We start from the raw sequence: 27,955 nt of genomic DNA, 5'->3' as shown, positions 1-27,955 counted from the left end.
TGGGACTTTTATTCTGTGTTCTTCTGTCACGCTGTTTACATTTTGCGATGCTTCCGACTTCACACAAACCAAACAAACTTCAGCATGTTTGCACGTCAAATGTGAGTTTATATTTTTCAAACGCGTATAAACCCGACTGTCATTTACTCATATGTCAATTCAGGGTTCATTTTGTGTAATTATATATTGACAATAGTCTTTTGTTATCTGTTTCTGCGTAAGAAAAGGTTTATATGGTTAGCTTAGCTGTAGCTGACCGGCTAACTAACGTTAACTGCTATTAAACTTAAAATATAACTTACACGTTAATTAACTAGTTAACTTTTATTTTTTCATTAAATAATTATTTTACATTTCTATCTTTATTTATATCATATTTACTTCATAATACGAAGTGCTGGAATTTATTAGATATAGGCAGAATTTTATTGATGTTATTTCAAATGTGGTCTCTTTCTACACAGTTAACACTTCTATTTGCTCTTAGCGTTTTTACATTTCTCTTGGTTCTTAAAAAGTATATTTACAATGTCTTGATTGCATTTGCCTTCATTACTTTTAATTTCGTGTGCAACTTTACTCGTGTTTATTTTAACCCTTTCCTGAAATATTAAAGGAATATTGTTTACACGGTTATAACTAACGTTATTAAGCCTGCTGCGATTTATCAACATTATTTTTAGTTATTACTGTTATTATTTTCCCAGGTTCACCTAATAATAAATATAATTTATAATATGTTACATTTATTACGGAATAAATGAAGAGACCATATGGCAAGTCTGTTTCTTGGAGTGTACTGGATTTATTAGTTATGGGTGTAAGTAAAATGGTAATGTTTGTTTTGTTCTTTTGAATATGTTGTTTTGAATATTTATTACAAATCTCAAATACATTTTTTAAAAGAATTTTAGAGTAATTTCATTCATTCATTTTCTATTTGATTTATTTATACGGGGCCCCCACAGCGGAATGAAACGCCAACTTATACAGCACGTTTTTACCTTCCAGCTGCAACCCATCTCTGGGAAAAATCCACACACTCATTCACTACAAACAATTTAGCCTACCCAATTTACCTGTATCACATGTCTTTGGACATTGGGGGAAACCGGAGCACCCGAAGGAAACCCATGCGAACGAAAGGAGAACATGCAAACTCCTCACAGAAACGCCCACTGACCTAGCCGAGGCTCGAACCAGCGACCTTCTTGCTGTGAGGCGTCAGTACTACCTACTGTGCCACTGGGTCACCATTTTAGAGTAATTTAGAGCATTTATTACAGAAAATGACATTTGGTCTAAATAACAAATATATTTATTTATTATAATTACAAGTCAGGGTTATTCCACCAAATGTTGATTTCTTAACTCTTCTGGAGTCAAAACATTGGTATTATTTGATCTAAAAATGAGTAAAACAGTGTTTTGCTATTTCATTCACATTAAAATGCTCTGAGTGACAACATTTTTATTTTTAATTAGGAAATTACATCAGACAGTTTACAAAATAAAACAAAAATTATATTTTACTCTAGCACAACTATAAATATTGAATCCAGAGAAAGTGACAATATACAGGTGGTCTCTTCATTTCTTTATTATAGCTGTGAGAATTTATGAGTAAGGGCGATTAATTGTATCCAGGCGTGGGTTTCCTCCAGGTGCTCCGGTTTCCCCCACAGTCCAAAGACATGCGCTATTCACCTTATTCTCCGCCGACGAGTGGGCGCTGCCATTTGAATCTTTTTGGCTTGAGACTTCCGGTCTCATTCACTTCCATTCATTTTTTGACGTTAAAAACTGCTCGTTACGCTGCTTGTTGTTGCAATTTGATATTTTCTTATTATATTATTCTACTTGGTCTGTATATTCATGCAAACATTTGTTTGTAGAGCAAGTAGTTTGACCGTTTTCTGCCGTTTATTATTCCTAGTCATTTCTCCCATAGGCGACTGAATCGGAAGTTCTAAGACAATCGCAGAAACAGGCGCACTTCCGCATTTTAGAATAAGGTCAATAGGTGAATTGACTAAGCTAAATTGGCCATAGTGTATGTAGGGTTGTAACGGTATGAATTTTTTACGGTATGATAATCGTCTAAAACAATACCACGTTTTGACGGTTTCGCGGTATACGGTATGTTACAAATGTTACAAAATAATAGAACAGTGAAGCAAATTTGACTTTTTCCAAATAATATATTTTCAGTTACTATAAACAACACCACTTACAATGAACAAATAAAAATAAGAAAATAATAACTAATGTGTCAAAGTCCAAATAAAGTCCAAATAAACATGATGCAAATCCTCAGTAAAAAATAGATATAAATATTTACTATACTATAAATAGTTACATAACGAAACTAGATTCAATATGGAACATCCTTAGGTTTTATGTGCCAGCATGGATATGGTTGTCTGTGGATATGGATTTGGATATGGTTGTCTGCAATGCAGACAAACAGCTGCACCTTCACTTGCGTCTTTTGAAAACAGCAAGAGCAGCAGTCCGTCTTTGCTGTGTCACTGTTTTGTCATGTTTCTGTGCTGCTGTACATGCAAAAGTACTTAGTATGAGAATTATTTCATGCAAAACTTTTGTTTTTTGTGTTTTATTTATCTCTCTTTCCGTGTTGTTCAAAAAGCTCATTGTTGGTCCACAAACAAAAGCGAAACCTATGCTTATTGGTTGGGATATAGCGAGTTTGAACCAATCTGGGCATGGAGGAGGGACAATGCATCAATGTATCATGTCTGGTTTGTCCGGAGACACAGTGACGAGCGTTTCTTTGTCAAATCAGCGTTGTCAAATTTTGATGACGTAACCGCACTGATTCCGGAGCCTCTAAAAGTCCGCGAATGTTATGTGATAAAGCACTGGAAAGCTGAGATTCTCTTCTTTATGCCAATCTTTGAATTGTATGAATCGGATCAGCGGATCAACAGTTATTAAACATTTAAGAGCAATACTTATTTTTAGCCGCGGGCGGCTGTCTCGGTCTTTAAGGGTTAAAACCATTGATATGCAATTGTTCATGGTATGATAATCGTGCACGTTCAAATAGTGGTAGACCGTCATAACGGTATATTGTTACAACCCTAAGTGTATGTGAGTGTGTGCAAGAGTGGATGGGGGTTGGGTTGCGGCTGCTGGGGCATCCGCTGCGTAAAACTAGCTGGATGAGTTGGCGGTTCCTTCCACTGTGGTGAACCCTGATTAATAAAGGGACTGAGCCGAAAAGAAAATGAATGAACGAATGAATAACCATATTTAAAATAAAGGTTTGTTTTGTTATATTTAGATCTGAAATGTCTATAATACAAATGATCTAAATTTAAATATTTATGTAACAATTATCTTGTATAGTTTTGTTTCTTATATTGATGGTCCCTTTGTTGAATTAAGTTACATTGCATCTACATGCCAACTAATTCTCATCAGATTATGACTGTTAGGTTGGGGTAAGGGTTGGTGTTTGTGCACAAATTTGTATTTTGTAATAAACACAATAAGGTAAATAAACACAAAAGTGTTTATTTACCTTAGCATTGAACATATCAATGACATACACATTAGCCATCTATCTGTAAGTTTCGAAACAGGAACTTCAATTTTTCAATTTTAATAACAAAAAAACTATTAAACCATATTAAAAAAAAATAAGTTTCAGTTTAGTATTGTTGAAAACTCATCACATTCAACATTTAATCACTCACTCACTTAGATAGAGATGGGTTTAAGGTAAATGATCATATAACTATAATCCGGTAAAAGCTGGGATCTCTGGGCATGTCCCCAGCTGCAACAGAAAAAAAACCCTCTCATTTGGGACTGAGGTTTCTGGGACAGAGAGATATGATTTAGCCAAGGTTGACAGCAGTGGGTAACGTTGTGCATTGTCTTTCCACCACTTGAGAGGACAAGCCATGAGTGAGATAGAGGTCTCTTTACGGTACAAGTCAATGTCTGCATCAATCTAACAAGAGTGCTGTGTTCTGCAGTCCCCATGACTGTTATTAGTCGAATTCCCCGACTTATATTTCACCACAGTCTGGCAGTGCCTGCATACTGTTTTTTTCTTTGTCTGTCACCTTTTCTCCTTTTTCGTATCTTTTTAGAAAGAAACCGAAATGCTTCCACACATCCGATTTAAAACCCGCTTTAGGTTCGATCATTTCCAGCTCTTTTTCTTCCCCGCTACTAGCAACACACTCCATTTCCCCATTACTGGATCTGTAGTGACAACAGACCGCAAAGGATGATGGCCACGCCTAGGCTGAAAGGAATTGTAGTTTCCGCTACCTCCTGTTTGCTTCATTCGCCTAAGCAAACTTTTCTCAGAAATATAGTTTTATTGAGTCATGCGCCTACGGTAATATTGAAAAAAATGACTATTGCGGTATGACGGTATTTACAATATTGTTACATCCCTATTAATGAATGAATGAAATAAAGTGCTACCAAATAATTAACTTTTTTAAATTATACAACAACACTGATGATGATGATTGTGTAAATGTTACATTGCTGTCCAGTGGAGAATGTTATGTAGTAAAATAAGTCATTTAAAGGACTCAATTATTGTTTATATTGATACTAAGTATCTCTATCATCCACAGCTGTCAGCACTGAACAAGCCACTGTCCTGCCATGTCGAGCGGCTATAAGCCAGATATCCTGTGGTCTCCTCATCACGCGGACCGCTATGTGATCTGCGACACTGAGCTCAGTCTGTACCGGATCGGACCTTCTGGAAGCTCTGAAACCAAAGCTGGAGCTCTTCAGTTATCCGAGGAGACGGCAGCGACGCTGCTGGCCATCAACTCCGACACCCCCTTTATGAAATGCGTGGCCTGGTATCCCAAACATGAGCCAGAGTGTTTGTTAGCTGTGGGACATACCAATGGCCGAGTCGTGTTAACCAGTTTGGGACAGAGCCACAACTCCAAAAGTAAGGACCTCGCGGGTAAAGAGTTTGTTCCTAAACACGCTCGGCAGTGCAACACTCTCGCGTGGAACCCGGTGGACAGTAACTGGCTGGCGGCTGGTTTGGACAAACATCGGGCTGATTTTTCCGTTCTCATATGGGACATCAGCAGTAAGTTTTCTCCGGAAGCCGTTCCCGCTGAGAAGGTTCGTCTTTCTGGAGACGCAGACTCTGGTTTGCTGGTGACCAAACCTCTGTATGAGCTGGGTCAAAACGATGCTTGCCTTTCTCTCTGCTGGCTCCCTCGTGACCACCAAAAGTTGCTTCTTGCCGGCATGCATCGAAATCTTGCCATCTTCGATCTGCGTAACACCAGCCAGAAGACGTTTGTGAATACTAAAGCAATCCAGGGCGTAACTGTAGACCCTCATTTTCAGGATCGTGTGGCGTCTTATTTTGAAGGTCAGGTTGCTATTTGGGATTTGCGCAAATTCGAAAAACCAGTTTTTACTTTAAACGAACAGCCTAAACCTTTGACTAAAGTTGCATGGTGTCCTACTCGGATGGGTTTACTAGCGACGCTAACACGGGACAGCAATATCATCCGGCTGTATGACATGCAGCACACTCCGATGCCTTTCGGGGATGAAGTGGAGCCCACCATCATGGAGCGTGGGGTGCAGCCCTGCAGCGAGAGCATCATCAGCAGCTTCGCCTGGCACCCGTCAGCACAGAACCGCATGGTGGTGGTGTCCCCCAGCCGCGTGATGAATGACTTCACGTTGTTCGAGCGCATCTCTCTGGCCTGGAGCTCCACCACATCTCTGATGTGGGCTTGCGGACGGCACCTGTACGAGTGTGCGGAGGACAGCGGACAGGCCGCAGAGGCTGAGAAGGACATCGCCACTAAGATGAGGGAGCGAGCACAGTCTCGATATGGCCACGATACTGTCCAGGTGTGGAGGAACCATGTCCTGGCTGGAGGAGACGACCCACAGCTGAGGTCTCTCTGGTACACACTCCATTATATCCTTCACTGCTTTGACTTTTTAAAGCATATTGACAAAAAGCTCATGACTAGGCTCACACGGAATCTATGCATGCAGAAATCTGGAGATGTCTTCAAATTTTTAGCCCATGATTGAGTCTGTTTATTTACTTGTGCAAATGTGTTTAAATTTATATTTATTCAGTTTTTAAATGAATTTCACTAATATTATTTTAATACAATAAAAGTAAAATTAAAATGCTCATAAAATTTATTTAAAATACCGTTTGTAAAGTAATATTTACTGTCTTTTAGTATATATATATATATATATATATATATATATATATATATATATATATATATATATATATATATATATATATATATATATATATATTATATGAGAGACTTGCTTTGTTTACCAAATAAGTAGATCAAATTGGATTTGCATTGTAAACATTAAATAAAAGTTAAAGCCGTTTTATTTTTTATTTCATAGATTAAGATTTAAGTAAATTTTTTACAAAATTCTTAGCAGAAATAGCAAAAAATGTCAGCAGATTCTGTCTGGCCCTAGTCTTTGCACATGTTGTTTAAACACCAGATTCCCTCATTTTTTTTTATTCTTGTTTAAATGTTTATGTAAAATTTAAATGTAATTTTTTTTTTAACATAATAGTTTAGTCATAATAGTTCCCACGCTTCTAAAAAGTACTTGAATTTCAGACATATGGATTGATTCAAGGCCTGGCAAGTACCTAAAAATAAACACAGGTTCTTAAAAGTGCTTGAAATAAAAAATTGAAATTAAATTAATAAATTTAATAACCAGAGTTCCCACATATCTTGAAAGTACTTGACTTTCAGGCATATGGATTGTTTTTAGGTACTTTCCAGGCCTTGAATCAAATGCATGTTCTTGAAAGTGTTTAAAATCGAAATTAAAAATAAAAACAAAGATTATTGTGTCATTTCAACAATTGTACTGACTGAAAAAACAGAAGAAACAATAAGAAATTCTTAATAAAAATAATTAAATCCGGTATAAACTGACAAATAATGCAAATTGTATCAATATTTTAAAAATCACATTTGAATATTTAAAATATTGTAAATTTCATATATACAGTTTATTAATGTTCTTTGAACTTTTTTTGTGAAAATTACACATTTAAAACCATCATCATCATCATCATCATCATCACTGAGATTTTAATACAGTGTGACAATACAATTAAATGTTAGTAAATTGTTAAGTACAGTAAGGGCTTTCATAGTGGTGCATATGCTGGCAGAGTGAATTACAAAGGTGCTTGATTTGAAATTAATGGCGCTTTAAAAAGTCCTTGAAAGTCCTTAAATCTGCCGTTTATGAAAGAGTGGGAACCCCTAATAGCTCATTTATTTTGTCTTGTCACATAAAACTACATGATATTTTACTGTTTTTTTTTTTACTTATTTTTTTTTTATAGATACTAGTATACAGTTGTTTACAGGCTTAACTATGTTACTTAGGTTAACTAGGCAAGTCACTGAACAACAATTGTTTGTTCTGAAGTGAATCGAAAAACGAACAAATTTTCTATGGGGCTATAAATATTTGCTGTGTTTAAATTTATAATAATAGTGTTTATTTTTTTCCCCAAAAATAAGAGTTTCGCCTGAAGAAAAATATAATACTAAATACTGAAAACTCCTTGCTCTGTTAATCACTTGGAAAATATTTGAGAAAAATAATTATAAGAATTAGATAATAGAATAATATTAGAATTAATATAATTAAAATAGATTACTAACATTTTCTATCATACAGTTTGTAAAATATTTAAATAAGCAAATAAGACGTTATTTAATTATGCAAAATTATTATTTTGAGAACATTTCTTGTACAAAAAAACTAAACTTTCAAAGTCAGATTAATTTTTATTTATTTGTTTTTGACAGTTTGTGGTCGTATATTTTTACAGAGGGGATATGAGATTCTAAATATTTTTATTATTTTAATTTTATTTACTAATAAATAAAAAACTACTGATCAGTTTATAGTCAAAAATTCTCAATGTACAATTCAGATCTCTCCAAAGGCCATCTATGGGCTATTTGTTTTGAATTAAACAGCAAGCATACAGTCTCAAAAATAAGCGATCAGTGGAAAAAATAAGAAATCAATGCTTTCTTTTATGTTCATAGCTATGATTTTGTAAATCCTTTAAATGTTTGGTTTAATTTTGTTTTCACATTTTCCTCCTTATGATCTTGTTTTATTCGACTGTGTTATTTTTCCTATGTAAGTTTTTACTCATGAAACAGTACACTGAGAATGTGGAACAGAAGCAACAGAGCAATAAACAGTCCCTCATCTACTCCGGCATCAAAAACATTGTCAAGTCCAGCTCTGGTGAGTGTGTTGTTTGTTTAGATCAACAAAACGTCTGAAGTAATTCTCGTAGACATGATAAATGCCTCATTTGGCCTGTTATTGGAGGCCTTGCCACCTTTTCTCATCCACTCTTAAAGGGATAGTTCACCCAAAAATAGAAATTCTCCCATCATTTACTCACTTTGTATTTGTTTCAAACTGAGTTTCTTTCTTCTGTTAAACGCAAAAGAAGACATTTTGAAGAATGTTGGAAACCACTGACTTCCATAGCATTAATTTTTCCTACTATGGATGTCAATTGGTACAGGTTTCTCGCATTATTCAAAATATCTTCTTTAGTTTTCAACAGAACAATCAAAGCTCATTTGTACTGAAACTAATTTGTTACTTCTAATTTCCTTTAACATCTACTAATTGAACACTGAAGAGAGAATAGTAACCCCTCATTGTGTGTATATATATATATATTTAAAAAAAAACACTTCACTGATTGTGTATAGAATATTCAGTGCTGTGCAAAAATCTTAGGCTACCAGTATTTTCTAAAGTGGTAAAGTGTTGGTTATTTCTATATTGTTCTGTAGCATGTCAGTTTTAAATATCAATTGACATTTCCAAACAATTTTTTTTATCATTAATTGTAATTATACAGTGAGATTATTGTCTGCGTAAGGACTCTGACAACAGCCAGTGCTGTACACATCATACAGTCTTTTTGGAATTACAAGAGACAAACTAATTCCAGAAATACGTTGGCAACATCTTTAAGATGCTTCAAAAAAAAAAAAAAAGTTTTAGGCACTTGTGTAAAAATGAGGATGCTTTCAAAAATAATCCATAAATACATTAACTTATATTAACTACATCAAATACACATTTTGGATGACCACACTATGTGACCATACTAAAAAACCATGGGAGGAAGGGCTTTTTCTTACTGTGCACCTAAATTATGAAATGCATTACCCACAATTATCAGGAATGTCGTTTTTCTGGATTGTTTTAAGAAGCTTCTTAAGCTTCTTTTTAGCAAAGCATTTAAAAACATCATTATGGCTATTTTACGTTAAAACTAACGTTGTTCAAATGATGGATCTGCAACAGAGAAACTACGGGTTTTGGGAAACTACATCATTCATTTCCCAAACAATGCATTCCACTATGATAGTTCAGCCGCAAGTTACGGCGTTGTTTGGGAAACGCGCCCCTTGATGATGATTTGACAATACTCTCACTGTAGAATTACAAATTATGAAAAGAATAAAGTTTGGAAATGTTAATTGATATTTCAAACTGACATGAAAAATATAGCAACTGACTACAGAAAAAATAGAAATACCCGAAATAAAACCTTTTTTTGTGAAAATACTAGAAGCCTAAGACTTTTGCATTTGGGCTGCACAATATATTGTTTCAGCATCAATATCGCAATGTGCGCATCCGCAATAGTCACATCGCACAGATATATGTTGAGTCTAAATTATAATTAATCAGGAGCTACACAATTGTATTTAATTACTGTATTTATATGGTAATTATATGATTTGGGAAAAGAAAAAAGGTTTTTCTTACTTAGAATTTTTGACTATTTTTTTTAATTAAATATCTACATTTCAAAGTGAAAACAAGATTATTTTACACACCCCATGGCAGATAATTTAGCTTATTTTAAGGAAAACCTCTTAAATTTGCCTTATTTCACATGACTTTTAAAACAAAACAATATTTTTACTTGATTTAAGAATTTTTGGACTAGAAACGAGACAAAGAAAAATAAGAAAAGCATTTTTTTTGCATTGTGATTAAAACAGTCAAAAAGCTCAAATCGTCTTGTGAAACTGTATTCATATTGTAATATTTATCAAAGAAAAATAAATATCGCAATATCAGTTTTTTTCCAATGTGTGCAGCCCTATTTTGTACAGTACTGTAGATTACGAAAATTGACTTTCATATTCACAGAAAAGCATCTTGGGGTGAAAGAAAAAGGTGGAAAACTTTTTGTTCACTCAATACCTATTGTGATATATTTGAGATCTTGATGCTGATGGTAATGAGTGAATAAAGAAATAACGATTGGTTCCTCAGGCACTACAGAGACACGGCGGTGCTGGTCAGGTTCAGACAGGCAGACGGACGTCCCACGGTTCCACAGTGAGGAGCGCAGTCTGGCCCTGCAGTTGTGTGGCTGGATCAGTCAAGGGCCCGACACCGATGTTGAACCCTTCCTGAAGTCTCTGGAGCAGGAGGGCGAGTGGGAACGAGCTGCTGCCGTCGCCCTCTTTAACCTGGACATCAGGCGGGCCATTCAGATCCTGAATAAAGGAGCTTCCTCAGAGAAAGGTAACAGGACTGTCACTGTCACATCAACAACAGAATCAATCAACAGAAAAAGGAGGAATTTTAAGAGAAAATTTCTTTTTGTCTATTCTTAATAGCATTTTTTAAAAGCATTTAAACTATTAATTACAATTAAAACAAACCAACAAATAATGCTCATATGGTAAAGAGAAGCAAAATAAAGCATGTAAATATTAGCGGTTGCACCGACTATTTGACTGGTCGGCTTTAACAAAGACTATAGAATACACAAGGAATGTCAGTCTTGCTGTACGTTCACACCAAAAGGCGTGAGAGCGTTAAAGTAGCTGGAAGTCATTCATTTTCAAGAGGAGCCGGTGGCGATATGCGGCGAGGAGCACCACGGTGCGCCGAGGAGAATTGAAATCAAGTAATCTTTATGGTAATGAGCTATGACTTGGTTCAGCGGGAATCAATCAGAATGTAGAAGTCCACCGATTGAGAAGAGTCCAGAGAAATCACAGTCACTGTAAACTTTGGTTTCGGCCACAGTTGTTCCCAAGTGTTTGATGATTGCTGTCGCCGGATTTCCAATTATTTGCAATGTTTTCTTACAGGAACGTACATCTTTGCTACTGTTGCTGATAATACTAAATATAGCAATCTAACATCTTGTACAACATATCAAATTTATTTTAAACTCATAATTCAACAATTCACACTTAAAACATTTTAGGTGGATCATTTTTGAAATCTGTTTAGTGACATAAATTTGATGGCTGTTTGCCGCCACCCATTGGTTACACAATGTAATTGCTACAACATTCACCAGCGTCCAGTTACAACAGTGATTTTAATCTTTACCATAAACATCAGTGTGTATAACTGAACTATAAACTGATCTTCCAGTACTTCTGTATTAGTTATTTGTTTGTAACTAACTAAAAAAGTGTAAAAACTGAATCTCTCTCAATCAAACACAGATTTGAATGCAGCGCTTCGAAAGATTAATACACATATACAAATCATCATTGCATCTTTTTATTTATATATATCATCATTGCATCTTTTTATTTATATATATATATATATATATATATATATATATATATATATATATATATATATATATATATATATATATATATATATGAGCAATTCCATGAAAATGTCAACCTTGTCATGAAAAGAAAAATGTTTTCATTAAATTAGCGAAACCGTTTCTACGCTTTTTTGTGTAGGCAAGTGTTTTACAGTACTTTAAAAATACTTAAAAATGTCTCTGTCAATGTTTTCAAACTATTATATTTGATTTACCAAAGTCAAACAAATGGCAATTTCACATCCGTCACATCCCTAACGAAAAAGTGTCCCATCCATAACAAAGCTTTTCCCTCAAAAATGCAAAAATGTCAAAATAAAATAAAATCAATCATTTTTGTTCTATAACGAGCCAACTCTTATACTTTTGATGAGCATTATTTATTTTGGGTTGTGCAGTTTAATTCACAGAATTTCTACAAAGTATGTTGTATACTGTAAACTCAGGGACTTTTTTTTTGTCACATCCATAACGCATGTTTATTTTCCTAATTTAAAGTATAAAAATGTTCACAGATTTAAATTTTTTGATTCCATAACTCTGTGGTTAGTTGTTTTGGAAAATATAAACAGATGATTCAATATAATGTTAACGTATACTTTCTCTGCGAATTTATGTTTTGAATTTTTACTGCAAATGTCACATCCATAACGCTAGAATCAGCTATATATATATATATATATATATTAAACATATAAAACATACCATAACTCAAATACATTTTTCCCATTTTTAGCACATTGCTCTGCACAGTTGTCATTAATGTAATGCACAAAAAATCTTTTTTTTTACTGTAATACTGCAGAATAGTGTTTAGTAGATAGAAAAGCATTAATAGTATTACATAACTGCAGTAATAGTCGTTAATTGTATTTAAAAGCATTTTTAAATATTAGTTTTTTTGTCATTTTTATATATTTTTAAAAATTTTAATAATATTATGATACAGAATGTAATTAAATTTAAAAGCTTTCATGAATAAAAAAAGCATAGATTTTTTTTATATCTTCAAGTTTTCATCATTTTAATTTCACATTGTAGTTGCTTTTTATTTGCATGTGTGTTTTTGTAATGTTAATGTGTGATTTCCTTTAAACCCAGGCTAGACTGAGGGTGGACACCGACAGCTGCTTGTTTGCAATCAAAAGCGTTTATCGTGTACTTAATAAAATAACAAAAACATGGCTTGTATTACACATTGTCAGTTCTTTACTAATAAAATAGCCTGAAGCTGCTGATGCATATGGCATATGGGACTGTTTGCTTATGTACTATTGCCTGTTGTTTGGGTTTTAAGCATGATTTGTTTTGGCTCAGTTTGGAAAACAGATATGATCTGGGTGATAAAGGGTGTAGTTCTTCACACCTACAGCCGCAAGGCTTTTGTCTTTGCGTTGTGCTTTGTTAGCGTTCACCTAAACGTCGTATGATGTTTTTTGTTCCCAGGAACACAAAGTGAGCAGAATGTTTAATGCTGTTCTGCAGGCAGTAATAGAAGCGTATGGGCGATTCCTAATTAGCGAGTACATTTTGCATTTCCAAGGCAACAAAAACGTTTAACAATTTTGAAAAGCAACACAAATTATATCAATTTATCTAAAAAAATGATCTTTTTATGTTTAATAACAATGAAACAACACAACTAGAATGTACTGAATTACTAAAATGTATTTAATATATTTAAATGTATTTAATACTATATAAAATACTTTTATTTTGGTGATTGCAGCTTAAAGACGCCTCTAATATGGAGAATGAAGTCACATGCATTGCTCAGGTGTGAGTTTTTCACAGAGTTGTGGGTCTCGTTTATCAAATCTGATCTTTATTTTGTATTCTCAATTGGGTTGAAGTCAGGTGGTTGGCTGGGCCATTCTACAGCTTTTGAGCATTTGAGAGTTTCCTTGGCTGTGTTTTGGATCATTGTCTTGCTGAAATGTCCACCCTGGTTTCATCTTTATCCTCCTGCTAATGTAGATGTTGGACTTGAGCAGCTAATGTTCATTTACACAGAGGAAGTGCAGATGATTGCTGAAGAACTACTGAGAGATTTCAGCTGCTGTCTGGACTTTCATTGCCTTTCTACACCTCCCTTTCTTCATGTGTTCAATACTTTACCCCTGAATCGTTACATTTTATTACACATAACTTAATTCGTAAACTAAATAGATTTGTTTTCTTTTTATGCATGGATTTCTTTGGTTGTTACCAACATACGGGGAATATTTCAAGTCAACGACACCTTTAGAAATACGTTTTCTGAGAGAGATTGTGACATGTTCAATACTTATTTCCTTAGACTTATTTAAATAGACAAATATACAACTTTAATGATTATTATTATTCATGTCATTCATGTTATATCATGTCTAGCAATGTTTTGCAGTCAATTCTCCAACCAAAATTCAAGTTACAAAATTCATTCACCAGGAATTCTTTAAATATCGCACAATGGTAAATAAATGACTGCTTTCATATTTGACTATTTCCTTATGTTCGATCAAAACTTAGGAGACCCTATTATTCAGTTGCCTGTTGGTCATAGGTCTCAAACTCAAGTCCTGGAGGGCCGCAGCTCTGTGTTCTGTAATTAAACACAGCTGATCCACTTAATAGCTGACACTACTAGACACAGCTGTGTCTGATTAGGGTTGGAGCAAAACTGTGCAGAGCTGCGGCTCTCCAGGAATTGAGCTTGAAACCTGTGCTGTAGGTACACTTTTAGCAACATTTACATAAAGAATGATTTCTTTATGGGTTTATTAGTCTCTACTCTCATCTGTTCAAAAGACGTGGTTCAAGAAATCTTATGAAATGCTGAGATGTAACTCTCCAACTCATGCCTTTTTAACCTTTGAAATACTATGCTTATCCCACTCTTTCACTAATTGTACTGTCGTGAGCTTTATAATTTAATATTCTTGAGTTGTCTGCCATGTGTTTAAGCATTACACGTTGACATGTCACAATAATTAATATATTGACTTATTGCACAACAGATGGACTGCAGTAATTTTTGGTGATGCAATACACATCGCCCATACATAATGACCATTGTTAGTAACATTTTAGCTGTTTGTCATCTCTGTCATCTCATCCAATCTCTGATAGAGGTGTCAGTATCAGTATGTTTAAAAAAAAACACTGTAGTATTTACTCTAAAGTAGTACAATAATTACAATAATTACATTAAACTTTTTAATGTAAAATTTACATTTTTAATAAAAAAAAACAAAAAAAATGATGATGATGATTTATTTGTTTAGGACACAGGTGTCAAACCCAGTTCCTGGGGGGCCGCAGCTCTGCACAGTTTAGTTCCAACCGTGCTTCAACACACTTACCTGTAGGTTTCAAACAAGCCTGAAGGGCTTAATTAGTTTGATCGGCTGTGTTCAATTAGGGTTGAAACTAAAATTCGCAGAGCTGCAGCCCTCAAGGAATTGGCTTTGACACCTGTGGTTGGACATACAGTTGAAGTCAGAATTATTAGCCCCCCTTTGATTTATTTATTTTTTTTCCTCTTTGAAATATTTTCCAAATCATGTTTAACAGAGCAAGGAACTTCTCACAGTATGTCTGATAATATTTTTTTTCTTCTGGAGAAAGTCTTATTTGTTTTATTTCGGCTAGAATAAAAGCAGTTTTAAATTTTTTAAAAACCATTTTAGGGTCAAAATTATTAGCTATTTCTTTTTTCCGACTGTTTTGTATTGAACAAACCATCAATATACAATAACTTGCCTAATAACTCTAACCTGCCTAGTTAATTAACCTAGTTAAGCCTTTAAATGTCACTTTAAGCTGTATAGAAATGTCTTGAAAAATATCTTGTCAAATATTATTTACTGTCATCATTGCAAAGATTAAATAAATCAGTTATTAGAAATTAGTTATTAAAACTATTATGTTTAGAAATGTGTCTTCTCTCCGTTAAACAGAAGTTGAAGGAAAAAAAATAAACAAGGGGCCAAAAATTCTGGGGGGATTATAATTCTGACTTCAACTGTATGTTTTCACATTCTGATTCCATTCCCTAATTATTAAATGGCCAAAATTACTATAATTATATTAAATATTACTAATAATAAAATATGATTAAATATTACGGGCCTAATTACATGGTCTGATCTTCCTCACTGTTGTTTGTATTTTTTTTTTCTTTCTTTCTCTGGCATCAGGCGATCTGAATCTGAATGTGGTGGCTATGGCTCTGTCTGGCTACACCGATGAGAAGAACTCACTGTGGAGAGAGATGTGCAGCTCTCTTAGACTCCAGCTGAAGAAGCCCTACCTGTGCATCATGTTTGCCTTCCTCACCAGTGAGCCTGGGGCCTATGATGGCGTATTGGTATGTTAATACAACACTAGACTAAAATATTGTGCTTAAATGAATGTTCAATTTAAGATATGCTATCATGTTGTTATAAACTACTGAATATTGAGGTAAAAGTGTTTAACTGGATGTGTAAAGTTGGAGAAAATTAACTATTAAGTTAATTGTTAACTTTATTTAACATGTTTGTTTCAGTATTTAATATCTTGCTATTATTTAGCATGCTGGTAACACGGTTTAATATGTTCACTAGCGGGATTTAACATGGCTAAATTGTTGTTTTTAGCATGGTAAAATTATTCACGCTAGGTTGAAGAAATTTGCATATTTTTAGCATTTTCTGTTCTAATTTGTCTCTTTGCTAGCATGTTTTAAGCATGTGTTTTAAGATAACTTTGCATGTTATTAGTTGTGGTTGGGATTTTTTGAAATATTTAAATAATTCACACTAGGTTGAAGGTTTTAGCATATTTGTAGCATTTTCATCCTAATTTAGCACGTTGCTAACATGTTTTTTAGCATGGTTTTAAGAGGATTTTGCAAGTTCATAGCAGTGCTTGGCATGTTACTGGAATATTTAAATAATTCACACTAGCTTGAAGGTTTTTGCATGTTTGTAGCATTTTTCTATCATAATTTATCACATTGCTAACATGTTTTAAGCATGTATGTAAGATAACTTTTCATGTTAATAGCAGTGCTTGGGATGTTTCTGGAATAATTAAATAATACACACTAGATTGAAGGTTTTAGCATGGTTGTAACATTTTTCCATCATAATTTAGCACGTTGCTAACATGTTTTTTAGCATGTTTTCAAGATGATTTTGCAAGTTCAAAGGAATGATTAGTATTTTTCTGGAATAATTAAATGATATCCACTAGGTTGAAGGTTTAAAATTTCTAGCATTTTCTATTATAATTTAGAACATTGCTAACGTTTTTAGCATGTTTTAAGATGATTTTGCAAAGTTAATAGTTGTGCTTGGGATGTTTCAGTAATAATTAAATAATATACACTAGGTTGAAGGTTTTAGCATGTTTGTAGCATTTTTCTATCATAATTAAGCACATTGTTAACATGTTTTTGCATGTTTTTGAGGTAAGTTTTCATGTTAATAGCAGTGTTTGGCATGTTTCTGGAATAATTAAATAATACACACTAGATTGAAGGTTTTATTATGTTTGAAGCATTTTTCTATCATAATTAATCACATTGCTAACATGTCTTTTAGCATGTTTTTGAGATATTTTTTGCAAGTTAATATCAGTGCTTGGCATTTTCCTGGAAAAATTAAATGATACACACTAGATTGAAGGTTTTAGCATGTTTGTAGCATTTTTCTATCATAATTTAACACATTCCTAACATGTTTTAGCATGTTTTTAAGATGATTTAGAAAGTTCAAAGCAGCTTGGCATGTTTCTGGTTTGTTTGAACATGATTTAGCAAAATGCTTTTGCATATTGCTAGTATGGTTTTAACATGTTAACATGAATTAACATTGATAGCAGGATTTAACATGTTGCCAATATGTTTCTGCTTTGACTAGGCACCATGTGCATTTGGTATTTAGTACGGTTTACCATGTTGGTAGTATTTAAGCATTTTTATTTATTTTTTGCTAATCATTATTTAGCATTGCTTGCATGTTGTTAAAATGGTTTAGATTCTAGAATGTTGCTAGCATGTTTTAGCACGATTTATAACAATGTTAGAATAATTTATTTTAGCATGCTTTTTAATAATGCCAATCATGATTTTGCATTGCTATCCTGTTGTTTTGTTGGTAGGATGTTTCTTCCATGATGTTTCACATTGCTAGCATGATTTTAGCATGATGTTAACATTATTTAGCATAAATTTTATAATAAGATTGATTAGTTTGTCAGTATGTTGCCTTCGTCAGGTGAAAAAGTAATATGATGTGGTTTTCTGTTTTGCAGTATGAGAGTCGTGTGGCGGTCAGGGACAGAGTGGCCTTTGCGTGCATGTTTCTAAATGATGCTCAGGTAAGACCCGTTCACCCATACTTTCATCAAATCACTGTGCAGTATGTAATGCACTGTAGTTTTTTCTTTCCCTGAAGTTGCCTCGTTACATAGACAAACTGACCAATGAGATGAAGGAGGCTGGTAACCTGGAGGGAATCCTGCTAACAGGACTGACCAAAGACGGAGTCGACCTCATGGAGAGTTACGTAGACCGAACAGGAGATGTACAGACAGCCAGCTTCTGCATGCTTAAGGTCAGCGCATGTCCAGAAACACTACATGAGGAGAAAGTTACATGAAAATAAATTATCTGCTCTAGGTTTAGTCTATAGATAGATGGATGTTTTGTATTATAATATACACTTGTTTTCAGAAGTTTGTGGTCACTGATGAATTTAATGTTATTTAAAGTTTTAACAAGAAAGATTTTATTCCAGTAAAAGCAGAAAATGTATTTGTCTATTTGAACATATTGTAAAATATAACTTATTCCTGAAATAAAAAAGTGAAAATCAGAGGTCTGAGAGTTAACAGGAAATCTTATGAAAAGTGAGCCATTACTCTTTCTACCACGGGACAATTCATCATTCTCATTATCTATCGGTTAAAGAAGGATTCCACAGCCAAAATAAATGACACAAGCAGGAAAACAAGCTCTTTTAATTCTGACTTTGCACCTAATATAATATAGTATATCACTATTATTGTTTTTATTATAATTAAGGGTGTCACGATCCTCCAAATCCGCGATTCGATTACATTTTTGATTCTAAAGTCACGATTCGATTCGATTTTCGATTATGAATAATTAATTAATTAATAACGAATTAATTATTAGTAGCCTACCTTTTAAACTACCTGACTTGCATGGTCTTTGTTTTACCCATAAACAAATCATACAGTAAACGAATAAAGGTAAGTTACACACATAATTACCACCTGTCAATCACTTTTTTTCTGCGGGACCTGTGAATAGGCAGTGATCTGTGTCGTTATAATGGCGTCTGTAAAAAAGGTGCACAACCAACAGACACCAGCCAACAGTATCTGAGGTGTTCGCTAAAATGACTAAGTACTTGTGTGAAAGTAAAAGATGGAAGCAGTCTACTGACTCGCTGACTTCCTTGACCCGCTGTCTCGAGCGCATGACAATGTGTGTGCGACTGTATCTGTGTGTGAATGAGTGTGTGTGGTCACGTGATGTGCGTTTTCAGCAGTAGTGAGGAAGGAGGGCTGCTCAGAAATGCTACACGCCAGTGTGGATGTGGATCGTTGTCGTTCTAAAATGCCATTTAAAAACAAAGACATATTAGTGTAAACAGGGCCTGAGTGTGTTTTTTTCGCAAGCGGATTTGCAATGGGTGCGGGGCGGAGGATCGCGATGCGCCCATCGTCTATCATCCCAAACGTAATACGTACATAGCAGAGCTTGCAAACTGTGTTTTTTTTGTCGACAACACGAACGTTGTCAACATAACTAACTGGACATCCAAAATACTTACACACCGGCGACTTCATTGAAAGAGGAGAGGATTTAAGCTCTGTCGACGGGTCTCCTGCGTCTGCAGTTTAGCAAGCACTTCAACAAGCCTGTTTTTTTCCCGCTTGGCAAGCCAAGCTAACGTGACATGGGGGCGTGGCAGCATCGACGATTCTATTTTTTGATTCGATAATCGAAATTGAGCATAAATTTCGATTGATTTCGATTAAAAATCGAAATCGTGACACCCCTAAATATAATCTACCTCTCTGTCCTATGTTTCAGGCAATTCCCTTTTTTTATTTTTTATGTATATAGGTGGATCTTTTTTGGGAGTGATCTTTCAAAAATCATTCTAATGCTGATGATAGACAGGGCAACCTTTTTGAGCAATGCTATTGGGCAAAAAACCTTATGGGAAAAATGTCATAAATGGGCAACCAGAGGAGACACAGAATAACTTATCAGGGCAATGGGTTACAGATACAATATTGTTGGTCATTATAAATGGAAAAGTAGCCAATCAACATCATTCTGCCTGACAACATTGCTCAAAAAGTTGACCTGTACATCATCAGAATAATAAGTTTGTTGTGTTTTAGGGTTCCCCAGGAGAGGTGCTGAAGGACCCTCGGGTGCAGTGTTGGATCGAGAACTATCGTAATCTGTTGGACGCCTGGAGGTTCTGGCATAAACGGGCTGAATTTGACATTCATAGAAGCAAATTGGATCCCAGCTCAAAACCACTTGCACAGGTTAGCATCATGTTTCTTTCTGATAGTTGTTTCAAGTGCATACGGCAGATATAAACACTGCCCAAATTTGTTTTTGATATATATAATGGGTTATTTGATCAAAAATGAATGGCATGACACTTGGTGGGTCATAAAAAACCTCCAGATGGCACTATTCTTACTTTAATAAAGGCCTTAAAAATGCTACATATATGTATGTGTGCATGTGTTTGTATGCATATGTTAAATTAAATTACATTTTAATTTACTGGTTATGACATTAGATTTTTCTGTCTTATTAGCCTCCTTGAGAAATATAGATATTTTTTCAGTTGTCTACAGAACAAATCATTGTTGTCCAATGACTTGCCTAAGAAACCTAACTTGCCTGGTTAATCTAGTTAAGTCTTTGAATTGCACTTTAAGCTGAATACTAGTCTTTTGCAAAATAACTAGTAAAATATTAGGTTTCGTCATCATGGCTAAGACAAAATAAATCAGTTATTAAAATTATTATGCTCAATGTTTGGCAATTCAAAGACTATAGAATACACAAGACACGTCACTCATATACATTTGAATGAGGAAAAATGTATCGGTCAATATAGCGAATGAAGCCCCGCCTTCTAGTACAGGAGCCAATCATTGATCACTATAAACTGATGATTCTCTGGAGGAGGGGCTTGAACCAGATGTGAGTTTCTGCAGATTATGTCTGATTCGAATGTTTAGAAATAACTAAAAAGACAATTTTTGTTTAATTTTATTGATGATTTCTAATATAAAATTCGATCGTAAGCTTGGCAAGCAGTTTTGGAGAATTTGATGTTTCCCAATTTAAACAAAATGCCCAAGCATACCGCCTGAGAGGCATTTCATAGATGGCCGCCGAATGAAAATGACTGGCCTATTCACCTTATTCTCCGCCGACGAGTGGGCGCTGCCATTTGAATCTTTTTGGCTTGAGACTTCCGGTCTCATTCACTTCCATTCATTTTTTGACGTTAAAAACTGCTCGTTACGCTGTTTGATGTTGCAATTTGATATTTTCTTATTATATTATTCTACTTGGTCTGTATATTCATGCAAACATTTGTTTGTTGAGCAAGTAGTTTGACCGTTTTCTCCCGTTTATTATTCCTAGTCATTTCTCCCATAGGCGATTAAATCGGAAGTTCTAAGACAATTGCGAAAACAGGCGCACTTCCGCATTTTAGAATAAGGTCAATTGGATTGATAAATCAATTATGAGTAAAATAAAGCCCTTAAAAGTTATTAAAGTCTTAATCGTGTTTGAACGAGGTCTTAAATTTTGTTCAGGCATTGTCCAACGTGTTTGACTCCAAAAAAGCATAAATATATTTATTTTCCTACTAATATTAACAACAGCATGCTTGATCCACGTGATTGGTTCAGGCCGGGGCGCGACAAACGCGGGAAGGTGATGTAATGCTCTCCACATGTAGCGAAACTATGCAAGTAGATGGCAAAATGGGAAAATGTAAGTTTGCATTCTCCTGGTTGGAGAAAGATGGGTTTAAACAGTAGCTGAAGCCTGTCGCTGAAAACAACCGAAAACAATAAAAAATAATTTATTCTTCAAAGCTCATCTGAGTTCTGTTGCATGGTTGTGCTCCAGTGATTTATTTAACTACAAATGTTTATTAACAACTGTTTATTAAATTAAAGGTTTGATACTTATTAGAACTTGAGGTTCGATGGGGTCTTAAAATATTCTGAGAAGGTCTTTAAAAAGGTATTGAAATTACCTTTAGGATTCCTGCATATACCCTGAAAAATATTTGAAAATATATACAAAATTCACAGTAGGGTTAATCATTTTATTACTGTAAATTGTAGAAGTATTCCAAATAGTATCTTAAAATCTGCTCAAAATACTGAATCAAATAAAACAAAAACACAAATATACAACTGAGCAAAAATTTATTCTAATAATTTTCCGGAGAAGTTTAATTTTAAGGCTACGTTCAGTTTTGAGCCTAGTGTGACCCTTAAAGATGCCTTGAGGGATAATTATTATCGGTCCAATAGTAATATCAATTAATCTGTAATTTCTAGTTTATAAAATTTATGTTTATATAATTTTTAAATAACACAGTGGCGCAGTGGGTAGCACGTTCGCCTCACAGCAAGAAGGTCGCTGGTTCGAGCCTCTGTTTCCTCCGGGTGCTCCGGTTTCCCCCACAGTCTAAAGACGTGGTACAGGTGAATAGGGTAGGCCGAATTGTCCGTAGTGTATGAGTGTGTGTGGATGTTTCCCAGAGATGGGTTGCGGCTGGAAGGGCATCCGCTGCGTAAAAACTTGCTGGATAAGTTGGCGGTTCATTGCGCTGTGGCGACCCCGGATTAATAAAGGGACTAAGCCGACAAGAAAATGAATGAATGAATGAGTAAATTTTTTAATTCTTTTTAATTTATTTGAGCACAATTACAGTAAAGCAGTAATACTGTATTTAAATTTTCTATTTGAATATATATATGAATGCAGCTGGGCGGCATGGTGGCTCAGAGTGCTGGCTGGGTCAGCTGGCATTTCTGTGTGGAGTTTGCATGTTCTCGTGTTGGTGTGGGTTTCTTCTGGGTGCTCTGGTTTCCCCCACAGTCCAAACACATGCGCTATAGGTGAATTGAATAAACTAACTTAGTCATAGTGTATGTGTGTGAATGAGCGTGTATGGGTATTTCCCAGTACTGGGTTGCAGCTGGAATGGCATCCGCTGGGTAGAACATATTCTGGATAAGTTGGTGGACCCCCTAATGAATAAAGGGACTAAGCCGAAGGAGAATTAATGAATGTATCTCTTAATGCAAAGCTGAATTTTCAGCATCATCACATAATACTTCGACAGTCTACATTGATATTATAATTCAGAAACCATTCTCATATCCTGATTTGATGCTCCAGAAAGATTTTTAATTTTATATCCTATCCTGATCAATTTCTGTTGACTTTTGTTCCATTTATTGTCATTCTCTTGCATCTGTGCAGGTGTTTGTCAGCTGCAATTTCTGTGGGAAGTCTATATCATACAGCTGCTCAGCGATGCCACATCAGGGCCGTGGGTTCAGTCAGTACGGGGTCAGCGGGTCACCCACCAAGTCAAAGGTCACCAGTTGCCCGGGCTGTCGTAAACCACTCCCACGCTGTGCCCTCTGCTTAATGAACATGGGCACCCCTGTTTCCAGCTGCCCAGGTGACTGATGGATCATTTAAACTTCTGTTTGATACTATAATGTACTATAGTAATATCATATCTACAATAATATAATATTAATTTCTGAATTTCACTTATTTCATCTTATCAGGCACAGGAAAAGCAGACGAGAAAGCTGATCTCACACGAGACAAAAAACTAGCGCAGTTTAATAACTGGTTTACCTGGTGTCACAACTGCCGGCATGGTGGCCATGCGGGTCATATGCTTAGCTGGTTCAGGTAAGAGCCATATTCATATACAATGCAATGATGCTGCATTTGGGGGACAGTAAATGTTTTATTTTTAAAATAAAGATAACACTTAGATTTAGCTGCTATGATTTAGCACATTTTAACACATTGCTAATATGTTTGAATATGACACTAGTGTTTAAACGCATAGCATATTAGCATCATTTACCATTCCTAGCATGGATTTAATGCATCGATAGTGTTTCTAACTTCACATAATGCTAAATGATAATGCTAACATGTTTTTTTAACATGAATTTACACATTAGTACTATGATAAATACAATGATGCTGCGTTTGGGGGTCAGTAAACTTTTTATTTTAAAAATAAAGATAACACATTGATTTAGCTACAATGATTTGGTGCTTTGTTTGCTTATGCTTTTGAGGTTTTAACACATTGCTCGTATGTTTGAAACTGTCGCTATTGTATGCATAGCGTGCTAGCATTATTTACCATGGCTGCAAAAAATGGGTTTAATGCATTAAAAGTGTTTCTAACTTCACGTTATGCTAAATGAAAATGCTGACATGTTTTTTAACATGAATTAACACATTAATACCATGATATAACACATTAGCTCATTTTTAATCAGATTTGTAACAAATCACTGTTTTAGCATGTTTCTAACATGTTTAAAAACGCTTCTATGTTGCTACTAATTCTTATGCTGTGTTTACACCAGACGCGAAACGCGTGGATAAATCGCGCTGTTCGTGCGTAAATAGCCACGTGAACATTTGAGTTTACTTGCTTCATTCGCGCGTCAAACCCCACTTCATTTGCACGTCAAATTCACTTCAGAACAGACGTGGATTCGCTTGATGGGCAGGGCTTCTATCTGCCCGGTGACTAGCTTTGTTGCTAAATGGCTAACATGGATTTTATGAAGAAAATAACAGTGTGTATGTGCTTTATGAAGGCTGAAAAACAGCGTCGATAACTGCAGGGCCGTGTCTAAGTCCACTAGATCCTTTCAGAGGTGCATCCAGCTCTGTGAGCTCATAAACTCCTCCAGAAACTTAACCTGGATGATGGAGGCTTTCAGCGGTGCTTCTGACTGAGCCGAGCCCAGTTTGATGAACTTTTTGTCAGTGTCGGCTGGAGGATTTCCCCTGGGACACCAACAACAGGCGATACGTCACAATCACCGCTGAGTTCAGATTTTAGAACTCAATCGATTCGCGCGAACCACGTTAAGTGCCTCAAATGCGCAAAACGCTCAATTTGTGCGTATCGCGCCATTTGCGCAAATTGCGCCACGAGATGTTTATTCGCATGTTTGCATTAACTTAACATGTAAATCACTCGCGCGTGCAACGTCTGTTCCGCGTCTGGTGTGAACGCAGCATGAGAATGTGCTTAGTATTAACTTTTTACATATTGCTAATATGCTGTTTAAACACAATTTGACACAGCTTCCTCAATATAATATACTGGAAGCATGTTGTTATTTATTGTTAGCATAAATTAACACACTAGTACCATCATAAAATACTTTTACAAATTTTTAACAAGGTTTTTGATAAACCACTGTGTTTTAACATGTTGCTAGCATGTTTTAACACACTTTTAAGATGCTGCTAATGCTTAGAATGTCCTTGCTTGGTATTATTTTTCACACATTGCTAACATGCTGTTTAAACACTATTTAACACATAGCTTCCTCACTATACTGGTAGCATGTTTTAACACATTGTTAACGTGAATTAACATTACTACCACAATATAACACATTGTTAGCTCATTTAACAAGTTTTTAAACAAGTCAATGTTTCAGCCTGTTGCTGACTTGTTTTTTCACACTTCTAGGATGCTGCTAATGCTTAGAATATGCTTAGTATTAACTTTCCACACTTTGCTAACATGCTGTTTAAACACAATTTAAGACAAAGATTCCTCATGTTGTACTACATTGCTCGCATGAATTAAAACGTTACTACCATGATATAACACATTGTTAGCTCATTTTTTTACAAGGTTTTTAACAAATCACTGTGTGTTAGCATGCTTAGAATGGGCTTTGTATTAACTTTTGACCCATTGCTAACATGCTGTTAACACAATTTAACACTGCTTGCTTGATGTAACATACTGCTAGCACGTTGTAACATTGTTAGCATGAATTAAAACATTAATACCATGATAAAACACATTGTTTGCAAATTTTAGCAAGGTTTTTACAGTGTTTTAACATATTGTGCTAGCATGTTTGAACACACTTCTAGCATACTGCCAATGCTTAACATGTGCTTCGTATTAAATTCTCTCACATTGCTAACATGCTGTTAACACAATTTAACACACAGCTTTCTTGGTACAACATACTGCTAGCATGTTGTAAGACTTTGTTAGCATGAATTAACACCTGAATACCATGATATAACACATTGTAAGCTAATTTTGCAAGGTTTTAAACAAATCACTGTGTTTTAGCATGTTGTTAGCAAATATTAACGCATGTCTAGAATACGGCCAATGCTTAGAATGTGCTTAGTATTAACTTTTTTTATCCATTGCTAACATGCTGTTAACACATAGCTCCGTTGATAGAACATACTACTAGCATGTTGTAATACATTGTTAGCATGAATTAGCAAATTAATACCTTAATATAACACATTACTAGCTCATCATTTTAACAAGGTTTTTAACAAATCACTGTGTTTTACCATGTTAGGAAGTATTAACACACTTCTATAATACTCTTAACACTTAGAATTAGCATAAACTTTTCACTCATTACTAACATGACAACTGACTACCAAGTTATGTTATACATCATGTGTTTTACTACATATTATTTTGTTTTGAATGTGTTTTAACAAACTGATATAATACATTGCTAGCAAGTTTTAACATGATGCTATTGTGCTAATGCTAAAGTTTTAACATGTTACTAACATGACTACAGCTAATATGTTGCTAGTATCATTTTAACACCATTCAAATGTTTTTAACTTGTTTTAGCACATAATATCATAATGTTTTTATTGTTTGGACAATCAATTGCATGATTTTTACCTCAACATCATGGTGCTGTTATGTTGCTAGCATGATTGAACACTTCTTGAATGCCCCAAATGAGCTTAAACAACACATTATTATGTTGCTACTACATTACATAACATTTTGCTAACATGACTTACTGCATTGCTAGTATGTTTTTTCCATTACACATTGCATAATTTAATAAGCACTCATTTCCTGTGATTTTAAAACTGATCTTTTTCTGCAGCCATTACTCCAGTTTTCTTTTATACACTAATATTTAGCACGAAGCACAGTATTTTAATGTATTTATTTTGTTTCTTTCCTTTCCTTCAGAGATCACAGTGAATGTCCCGTGTCAGCGTGCACCTGTAAATGCATGCAGCTGGACACCACAGGAAACCTGGTGCCTTCAGATAGCGTATAGAAGCCTTTCTGCCTTTTGATTTCAAACTTAAATCTCCCACATACTAGAAACCAGCTACCCACGCTAGTACTGTAAGTTCCCACAGTTTCAGTGAGTCAAAGACGAGCATATGTGTCTTTCTGAAGCATTCTGCACACCTCATGTCCACGACAGGTGCTCTATTGTTGCAGAAACTAAAGCAGTTAGATAGGATTATGTTACCCGTGATTAACTCACCCACCCCACAGGCAGTTGAGCAGGGGGTTCGTGTGAATGTCTGACCAGTGCATTTGCGGTCCAGCAAATAAAACTATTTCAGTGTTGACTTGGGAAGAGAAATATTACAAAATGTTCATTTCAACTCAAGGAAAACCTTAGAGAATGCATTTGTGGATGCATATTTATTGCAAATGACTCTAGTCTATACCACACTGAAGCTCAATCAGATGTTAAAAACTGATTTGTAAGAGATCTAACAAAGATATTAGCATTGAGAATGTTGAATGTTTTACAAATGCAGGTCAAAAGAAATGATCTTCACTGGGAAGTTGTTCCATTAAAGTATTTTATTTGTTTAAATAACGCTTTTAACAAATTTACACCGTGATTTTGCTGATTTTTGTTTGTTTAAATGTGTAGGGTTAACAGTTCTGTTTTATTTGTTGAAAATGAAGACAATGTAAGATGAAATTTTGTAGTGCTTACATTAATTTATTGCACAATCAATGCAATGACAACTTAACATCCTTACTATTTAAACGATTGTCTGATGTTTTTGAGAAAAAGAAAGAACTTTCATTGAGGGACTAATGTTATTAAAGACACTTGAGTTGTTAA

At 34.9% G+C, this 27,955-nt stretch overlaps 1 protein-coding gene across 1 annotated transcript; it reads left to right on the top strand.

Annotated features, from left to right (window-relative positions):
* Window positions 1–37: 37 nt before the first annotated feature.
* mios (missing oocyte, meiosis regulator, homolog (Drosophila)) lies at window positions 38–27,955 on the top strand. The gene is given in 11 exon segments (NM_201333.1): window positions 38–101; window positions 4,626–5,959; window positions 8,224–8,322; window positions 10,393–10,647; window positions 15,889–16,058; window positions 17,990–18,055; window positions 18,133–18,291; window positions 20,120–20,272; window positions 23,262–23,466; window positions 23,579–23,708; window positions 27,049–27,955. Coding segments are annotated over 10 exon segments (2,631 nt in total). The 5' UTR covers window positions 38–101; window positions 4,626–4,656; the 3' UTR covers window positions 27,140–27,955.

This window comes from Danio rerio, chromosome 16 (genome assembly GCF_052040795.2).
Source record: "Danio rerio strain M-AB ecotype USA chromosome 16, GRCz13ab, whole genome shotgun sequence".
Lineage (NCBI taxonomy): Eukaryota > Metazoa > Chordata > Actinopteri > Cypriniformes > Danionidae > Danio > Danio rerio.
This window is presented reverse-complemented; position numbering and strand designations above follow the sequence as displayed.